General features: G+C 37.2%; 1 protein-coding gene across 2 annotated transcripts in view; it reads right to left on the reverse strand.

Moving 5' to 3' along the window:
* The window catches only part of SPATA6 (spermatogenesis associated 6), a 171,130-nt gene that overhangs the window by 92,410 nt on the left and 68,832 nt on the right, over positions 1–9,888 (reverse strand). For both annotated transcript variants that reach the window (XM_010834435.1, XM_010834434.1), the window contains exons 4-5: positions 9,055–9,096; positions 7,882–8,006 (exon numbers count right to left, since the gene is read on the reverse strand). In XM_010834435.1, coding sequence (XP_010832737.1) covers positions 7,882–8,006; positions 9,055–9,096 — 167 coding nt within the window. The remainder of the gene's footprint in view (positions 1–7,881; positions 8,007–9,054; positions 9,097–9,888) is intronic.

A 9,888-nucleotide genomic window follows, 5' to 3' on the forward strand; every position in this document is an offset into this window, starting at 1 on the left:
TGATAAAGAAGAATGGAACTGGAGGAATCATCCTGACTTTAGACTACACTACAAAGCTACAGTCATCAATATAGTATGAAACTGGCATAAAAACAGACACACAGACCAATGGAACAGGTTGGAAAGCCCAGAAATAAACCCAGACACTCATGGGGAAAAGATAGTCTCTTGAATAAGTGGTGCTGGGAAAACCTGGAAAACTGGATGGCTACATGTAAAGGAATGTAATTAGAACACTCTAACACCATATACAAAAATAAACTCAAAATGTATTAAAAACCTAAATATAAGACCAGATACCATAAAACTCCTAGAAGAAAACATGGGCAGAACACTCTGACATAAATTGCAGCAATACTTTTTTTTGAATCAATCTTCTCTAATAATGGAAATAAACAAATGGGACCCAATTAAACTCAAAAGCTTTTGCACAGCAACAGAAATCATAAACAAAATGAAAAGACAATGTACAGAATGGGAGAAAGTATCTGTAATGGGATCAACAAGGGCTCATACAGTTCAATACAAAAAAAAAAAAAGCAGAAGACCTAAAAAGGCCTTAATGGCCATCTGTATGTTCATTTTTAGATTTATTTACAACAAGCACATGAAAAGATGCTCAACATCACTAATTATTAGAGGAACACAAATCAAAACTACAGTGAGGCAATACTTCACACCAGTCAGAATGGCTGTTATCAAAAATTCTACAAATAATAAATGCTGGAGAGGGTGTGGAGAAAAAATAATCCTCCTACACTGTTGGTAGCAATATAAATTGCAACCACTCTGGAGAATAGTATAGAGGTTCCTTAAAAACCAAAATCGGAGGTACCATATGATCCAGCATTCCTACTCCTGGGCACATATCTGGAAAAGATGAAAAATTCTAATTCAAAAACGTACATGCACACCGATGTTCACGGCAGCACTATTTACAACAGAAAAAACATGGAAGCAACCTAAATGTCCATCGACAGATTAATCGATAAAGAAGATGCAGCATATATACAATGGAATACTACTCAGCCACTAAAAAGAATGAAATAATAGCATTTGCAGCAAAATGGATGCACCTAGCGATTTTCATACTAAGTGCCATAAGTCAGAGAAAGACAAGCATTATAGATTACTTATATGTAGAATCTAATAAATGATGCAAGTGAACTTGTTTAAAAAACAGAAATAGACTCAGAGATACAGAGAACAAACTTGGTCACCAAAGTGGAAATGGGAAGACTAAAAAATTAGGAGTATGGGATTAATCAGATACATATTACTATGTATATGATTTAACAACAAGGGAACTATATTCAATATCTAGTAATAACCTATAATGGCAAAGAATTTGAAACAGATGTGTATATATACATATATATACACACATACATACGCATGGGCTTCCCAGGTGGTTCAGTGGTACAGAATCTGCCTGTAATCCAAAAGACGTGAGTTCCATCCTTAGGTTGGGAAGATCCCCTGGAGGAGGGCATAGCAACGCACTCCAGTATTTTTGGCTGGAAAATCCCACGGATGGAGGAGCCTGGCAGGCTACAGTTCATAGGTTTGCAAAGAGTCAGACACTACCGAAGCAACTTAGCACGCATGGATGCACATAGACACATATATACATATACAGAGAAATGGATAACTAAATCACTTTGCTGTATACCTGAAACTAATAGAACACTGTAAATCATCTTTACTTCAATTTTTTAATTATATAAAAATTTTAATTAAAAATTTTAAAAATAAAATACAAAAAATAAAGTAGAATAAAACCTGCTTCATTAAATTATTTTCTGAGGCAACAGCTTAGATACTTGGAGATTTTAATAAAGGATTTTATAGTTATAACCTTGGTTTTACCATCAGACCATAATTTCCTGAAAGTGCCCTAGAATAATTTTTGCTCATAAGTCATTCCTTAATTTCAGCATTACTTGCCATGGGGGAAGGCTGAGAATCCTTAAAAACAGTAAGTTCTACCTCCTTTTTGTATTATTAACAGCATTTCCTTTTGCATTTCTCTCTCCTCTCACATTTTTCTATAAGCAGCAGTAAGAAACCAGAGAGCCCCCCTAACACTCTGTCAGAAAGTCTCCTTAAAAAGACCACCCATTTCATAAGTTATTTTTAATATCCTACATGGCTGCTAAACTTTACACCATTACACAACAAGGGTTCCTTCTTCCACTAATTTCCAATAACATTTACCTCATTTTCCTGCAAACATTCATTTGATAGTTTCTTCAAGGCTCTTCAAGCTCTTGTCTACACTCCAAGAAAGCTGTTCCAGCTTCTGCCCTCTTCAGAGAGGTGCCTGAATGTCCTCAAACATGGCAATTGGTTTCCCCAGGAGTGAGTGATATAAGAGTGAGAGCAAAGAGGAAGCCACAGTGCATTTAATGACCTGGTCTCAAAAGTCTAACACTGTCACTTCACCACATTGTATCTGTGAGAATCACTAAGTAGAGTCCATACTTAAGAGCAGCAGAGTTGGCTCTGCATTTGGAAGACAGGAGTGTCAAACCGTTTGAGCACATATTTTATAACTATCACAGCCTGGACTGCAACTTATCACTTTACCCCTCCCCATATATTGCTGGTCATACAGTAAATACTTGGTGTTTTAGCCATTAATTAGATCTTTCAAGACCCATATGTATCAGTTGAGATTCCAGGGAAACAAAATTACTAGCATATACACAGAGATGGATATTTATTTTAAGGAATTGGTACATGCAATTGTGAGAATGACAAGTCCAAAATCCATAGGGAAAGCTAGCAGACTGGAAACTCAAGCAAAGTTGATACTGTAGTTTTGAGTGTGAAATCTCTAAGCAAACCAGAAGGCTGGAAACTCGGGATTTCTATATTACAGTCTTGAGGCAGAATTTCTTATTCTTTGGGAAACTTCAGTCTTTGCTCTTCATGTCTTCAGATAATTGGATGACGTCTACCTACATTATCAAGGGTAATCTCCTATACTTAAAAGTCAAGTGACTATAAATATTAGTCACATCTACAAAATACCTTTACAGTAACATCGAGACTAATGTTTGACTAAACAATTGGGCACTACAACCTAACCAAAAGAAATATAATCATCACACATCTGAAATGTCAGTTTCCTCTATGAAGTCTACAGTAAGATGTGATTCATTTATTCAATTCAATCAAGAGGCATATAAGTACTTTATGCAAAGAACAATGCTAAGAATTAAGATCAAAGACAAAGTCACAGATTTTGTTTTTATGGGGTTCACAGTGTAGAGATGATATTAACATCACCACTACCATCCATAACAAACAGCACCTTGCTATGATCTCCCTGGCCATTACCATATCACTAATATTTATTGATCATTCTCTATGTGCCACGTTACTATAGTAACCATTTACAAGCATTCATTAATCCACAAAAAACATGCTATCTCCAAGGTATAGCAGTCTCGTTTACTCAGGCAGTCTGTGACAGTGCCAAGATTTAAGCCCAAATGTGACTTGAATTCTTGCTATAGTGATGGGTTCAGAAAGATGCCCTAAAACCCAGATAGATTGTCTATGCTAAGAATTATGAGGAGGAGTGCATTGTGTCCTGCCAGGACAATGAACTACTGATTATAGAGTGTGTTGTTTACTCACATTTAAATACAATAACTGATGTGATTGAATTTACATCTGCTATTCTGCTGTTCAATTTATATATGTGCCATATCTTTTTTTCTGTTCTTTCTAGTGGTCATCCAACAAACCTATAAGGGTTCTACTCTACTGATTATCTGTGTGTGGGCTGGGGAAAGGCACTCCAAGATACAGCAGGTCTCTAGTTCCCTCAGCTTTCCCTGTTTGTTGGACTCCCACTGTCTCCCCCAAATATGCATAGTTTCAGCCAGCAAGGAAGGAGTGGAAAGCTCGCTTCTGCCTTTTGACTGCACCCTCATTTCCAGTCAACTTTCTGGCAGGTGTGCAGCTCGCTAATTGGAACTGCAATCAGCCTAGCAAAGCTGTAGGTTTCCTCATGTGCTTCCAACTGAATAGTCTGCATTAAGCTGGTAAAGCCACGATATGTACCCCCATGATTGTGACACCAATTCCAATGTGTGGGTTTTCTAGCACCATCAAGATGTCACTATCACAAGTCTCTGTAACACCATTTGGGTGTTCTGCAATTTAACCCAGTTCTGACTATCTGGAGATGGCATCAGATCCCATAGGTTAAGGGCTCAGTTCCACAAGACTGCTCCCATCTGACTTCAGTTGCTAATCACAAGTCTTAGGTTGTCACCCATAAGCTACAAGTAAGAGGCTTTCACAACCCCCTCTGCGGGTTCCATCAATTTGCTACAGCAGCTCATAGAACTCAAGAAATATTTTACTTCCTGTTTCCCAGTTTATATAAAAGGATATAATGACATGCAGATGGAAGAGATGTACAGAGCAAAATACACAGAAGTCTCTGTGCCCTCACCCTCTGTGCTACTTTCCCAGTACCTCCAAGTGTTCACAATGTGGAAGCTCTCCAAACCGCATCGTTTTGGGTATTATAATCACTTAATTACACAGGCTTGGTTGATAAAATCACTGGCCGTTGGTGATTGAACTCAATCTCTAGCCCCTCTCTTCTTCAGAGATGTGGCTGAAAGTTCCAATGTGGTTGGTTTCCCTGGCATCTAGTTCCCATCGTTAGGTTCCCAACTAGCTCTCCAAAAATCTCATCAACCTAACTCTTAAACACAGGAAATTCCAAGCGCTTTATGAGTTCTGTGCTAGGAATGGGGTAAGAAGACCAAATACATGTTCCTTACTACAAATTACAGTATCACTGCCCCAAAGTCATTCTGACCTCTCTGCTTGCGAACTGCTGACTTTTGCACCCTGCCACATGCTTGGTGAAGCTACACTCCTCACTGGCCATGCAGGGTATGAGAGCAGCCTATGCTGGATGACCACATACTTCTGCCATTTTTACCAAAACTCTTAGTAGTTATTCAAGCAAAGATACTTCTTAATTTGTCCTAATTGCTGATCACTTTCCAGTGCCCTGAAACTGTTGTTTGTGACAATTTTGTCCAGTTTTATACTTGTGTGGTGAGAGTAACTGATAAACTCTTTGCACCACCATCACCAGAAGTCTCAGTTTTTATATTGTTAAAAACAAGACAAGAGGCCCAAAATGGAGTTGCTTACACTAAGCCCCATGTCATCAAACAGATTAAAATTAATTACAGTTTCTGTTCTTCCAGAAATAGAATTTTAAAGCAATTCATCCGCAATAGCCTAATTAGCTAAAGGAAGCAAATCTTGTAACAACCAGCACACTTTTTAGCCTAGTATGATTTCCTTGTTCTATAGCCTTCTGAATATAAAAGTATTTCACTTTGTGCAGCTCCTTGGAGCTTCTATCTGCTAGATTAGATGCTGCCTAAATCAAATCAATTGTTGCTCAAATAAACTAAAAATTTTTAATATGCCCCAATTTATCTTTTAATATATATATAGATTTTTTTGCCTTAGTAATCCAACCTTTTCTGATATATGAAAAGGTAACTCAAATTCAATAAAGTAAATACCTGTTAATGGTCCATATTATGTTTATATTGTGAAATTTAGTACAAAACAGCATTTTAAATTACTTTAAAAAAAGCTAATTTTAAAATTGGATTTTTTTTCCTTTCAAGTTTCTAGAAAGGTCCTGCAACATGCTTTAAAGTCTTTTTTGGCTAAAGAACATGGAAAATATCTCAAAGGAGGTGTATTTTAATACATTTGCTAGTGAACTGTTAAAATTTCAACAAGCTGAAATTTGCTATTTCCTGCTGCTGCTGCTGCTAAGTCACTTCAGTCGTGTCCGACTCTGTGTGACCCCATAGACGGTAGCCCACCAGGTTCCCCCGTCCCTGGGATTCTCCAGGCAAGAACACCGGAGTAGGTTGCCATTTCCTTCTCCAAAGCATGAAAGTGAAAAGTGAAAGTGAAGTCGCTCAGTCGTGTCCGACTCTTAGCGACCCCATGGACTGCAGCCTACCAGGCTCCTCCATCCATGGGATTTTCCAGGCAAGTACTGGAAGTGGGTGCCATTGCCTTCTCCTATAGAGCGCCAAAGAATTGATGCTTTTGAACTGTGGTGCTGGAGAAGACTCTTGAGAGTCCCTTGGACTGCAAGGAGATCCAACCAGTCCATCCTAAAGGAGATCAGTCCTGGGTGTTCATTGGAAGGACTGATGCTAAAGCTGAAACTCCAATACTTTGGCCACCTCATGCGAAGAGTTGACTCACTGGAAAAGACTCTGATGCTGGGAGGGATTGGGGGCAGGAGGAGAAGAAGACAACAGAGGATGAGATGGCTGGATGGCATTGCCGACTAGATGGACGTGAGTTTGAGTGAACTCCGGGAGTTGGTGATGGACAGGGAGGCCTGGTGTGTTGGAATTCATGGGGTCGCAAAGAGTTGGACACAACTGAGCAACTGAACTGAACTGAACTGAGGATAGAATATATCAAAACCTAGACCTACAGGAAATATTACTTAATTTACCATACTGACTCATATATCATGCTAATTTCCTTACTTTTATAAAGTTAGCAAAAAAAAATTATCCCAAAAACTTCACCTAGACAACTTTTACTTTTTTTTTCTTTGAAACAGCAGGGGCTGCACTCAGTCTCTCTTAACAGAAAGTATTTTCAGGAATAAAAATATGATTAAATCATCCAGTGAATATTGAAAAGGTTGTTAGGAAAAGATGAGAGTTGGCTATCACCTAATGCAGTTTTCACTTTTAGGTGTATGAATATCTATTTCCATTACATGAACATATAATAATTATTCTATATAAACTCCTGCAACTCAACAGACATGAATTTGAACAAACTCTGGGAGCTGGTGAAAGACAGGGAAGCCTGGTCCAGGGGGTTGCAAACAGTTGGACACAGCTGAGCAAATAAACAACAAAAACCTCCTACTAATGGACATTTAAATTATTTCCATTTTTCATTATCATGAATAATGCTACAAATGAACATTCCTAAGAAGGTTCTTAGTATGTCAGACAGAATATATCTCAAAGACATATACCTAGAAGACCAGTGCTATGAGAATCTTTGCCTTTACTAGATAATTCTGAATTATGGTTGTTCCACTTCACACAGCATACAAACATACACATTTCCACTTTTCCACACTTTTGGTATTTGTCAGATTTATTAAATTTTACCAATCTTATAGCTATAAAAACGAAATCATCTGTTTAAATTTGAACTTTAAATGCTAATGGGATTATGTACCTTTTCAAATGTTTATTGGTCATTTTTTTTGAGAGAAAAATAAAGAGAGAGAATAAAAATAAAGAGAGACAAGGAGACAGATAGGGCCAGTGGGGAGGGGAGATAAGGAGAAGAGGAGAGAAATCTGAAGAATATAAGGTAAAATAATACTTGTTAATTTTGAAAAGTAGATGCATGCATTCTGGTAAATTATTTTTATTTAGGTTTCAATACGTTTACAATAACATCATAAATTCATAGGGCTCCCCCAGTGGCTCAGAGGTAAAGAATCCGTCTACAATGCAGGAGTCTCAGGAGAAGCAGGTTCAATCCCTGGGATGGGAAGATCCCCTGGAGGAGCACATGGAAGCCCACTCTGGTGGTCTTGTCTGGAGAATCCCATGGACAGAGGAGCCTGGTAGGCTATAGTTCATAGCATCGCAAAGAGTAGGACATGACTGAAGTGACTTAGCATAGTTTCATAACACAATTGTGCTTTAAACAGAATTAAACTTTAAATTAGTTCTTCACATTTCAGGTACTAAGGGCTATGTGGTAGTTTTGGCAATGATCCTGCATGATAATTTGATTCAGAAAATAGTAAGCACTTACTCGAAGGCCAGAAATCCTCCTCATGGTAACCTGGCGGTTTGAATCATGGTGTCCAGAAATTTGATTTGGACCCGGGAACATGAAATCTCGTGTATTCTCATCATATGTAGACAATGTTTCACCCACTACAAGAAAGATATCCTATGATTCAAATTATAACAAAATATGCTATTTAGAAACAGTATCATCAAGTACAAATATATAATGCCTGATGCCTTAAAGAAATACCTGCTTCAGGGTCATGCTTTTAATTTTTTTCTATAAAAGGAAAAAAATTAAAATAAAGTTATGTTAAATGAATTAACACATTTCCTTATAAGAGATGTCATACATACTACTGATTCTCTCTCCCCTTTTGTAGAAAGGGGATATTCATGTAAATTTTTTATGTACCTATGAATTCCTAGGGAAAAAAAAAAACATTTTAAACATATAAAACTGACATAATATTTACACATCAAAAACTTAATTACCATCTCCACAATTTATTTTTCTATCTTCCATTCCTTTCTACCTGCCATTGTAAGACATTAGACTACATGTTGAAAAATATATATACATTTTTTAGAATTTGTGGTTACCAGAATTAGGTATATATGTGACACTCAAAAATGTTAGATTACTAGCTTTCAACAAAATATAGCCTCCTGTGACTCACATAAAATAAGGACTTAAGATAGATTCTTCTATAATCATAGAAATCAATAATATAAATATAACTATCCTTCAGGTTTTAACTGTACCTACCACAGGGATCTATACTGCTTAGGTACAGTTTTAATTCCCCAACATTTCTAATAACAGCCAATACCCCAAAACAAAGATAATGAACTACTTTATCAGTAAAAGCATACTGTTTTAGAAAAATTACAAGAACTTTTAAGATGTTAATTTTTAAGAATGTCACAAAATATGCTAGGATGATATCAGGTTTTTTTCACTTTCAATCATGATTATTTATTCAATTTTAGAACAACGTGTTCACATATAATTTATGTCAATCTTTCCGTATATATTATTTTGGCCTACTGACATTTCACACAGAGTGGACCAATGCTAGAAACTCAACATTGCTCTTAAGGTGGCAAGAAGTGGAAAAGATGACATTTTTAAAAAGCATTTCATTAAAATGGGTTCACATGTCAATTACCTTATCAAAATACAATACAGTACCTGGTGGAACTAGCTGAATCAACTCAAACAATGCTGTATCATCTGAAAGTTTAAAGAAAAATTTCCTTAAATAAACAAATTTATAATAAACAATAACTACTTTAACCACAGAAGTACATAAAAGCCAAAGTAATTTTCAGTAGACTACACATATGTTTATATCTTAGTATGAAAGTGAAAGTGAAGTTGCTCAGTCGTGTCCGACTCTTTGTGACCCCTTGGACTGTAGCCCACCAGGCTCCTCCATTCACGGGATTCTCCAGGCAAGAATACTGGAGTGGGTTGTCATTTCCTTCTCCAATATCTTAGTATACTGTGTGTATTTTTGGTTGCTCTTTATCATATAGATTTATTAATCTGTAGTAGAAATTGATCTTTTCTAGGTTTTTTCCTGATTTTAAGGCCTTAATTTTTTAGAGTACTTTTATTTAGGTTTACAACAAAATTGAGACAGAGGCACACAGATTGCCTCTATATACCCTTTGCCCCTAAACATGCATAGCCTCCCCCACTATCATTCACAGGAACGGCACATTTTTTAAACAAGCATGAACCTACACCGATACGTCATAAATGCCCAAAGGCTGTAGTGAAACTTAGGTTCACTCTTAGTGATGTACACTCTGTGGGTTTCAGTTCAGTTCAGTTCAGTCGCTCAGTCATGTCCGACTCTTTTCGACCCCATGAATTGCAGCACGCCAGGCCTCCCTGTCCATCACCATCTCTCGGAGTTCACTCAAACTCACGTCCATCAAGTTGGTGATGCCATCCAGCCATCTCATCCTGTCGTCCCCTTCTCCTCTTGCCCCCAATCTCTCCCAGCATCAGAGTCTT

This window comes from Bison bison, unplaced genomic scaffold (genome assembly GCF_000754665.1).
Source record: "Bison bison bison isolate TAMUID 2011002044 unplaced genomic scaffold, Bison_UMD1.0 scf7180017864033, whole genome shotgun sequence".
Classification (NCBI taxonomy): Eukaryota; Metazoa; Chordata; class Mammalia; order Artiodactyla; family Bovidae; genus Bison; species Bison bison.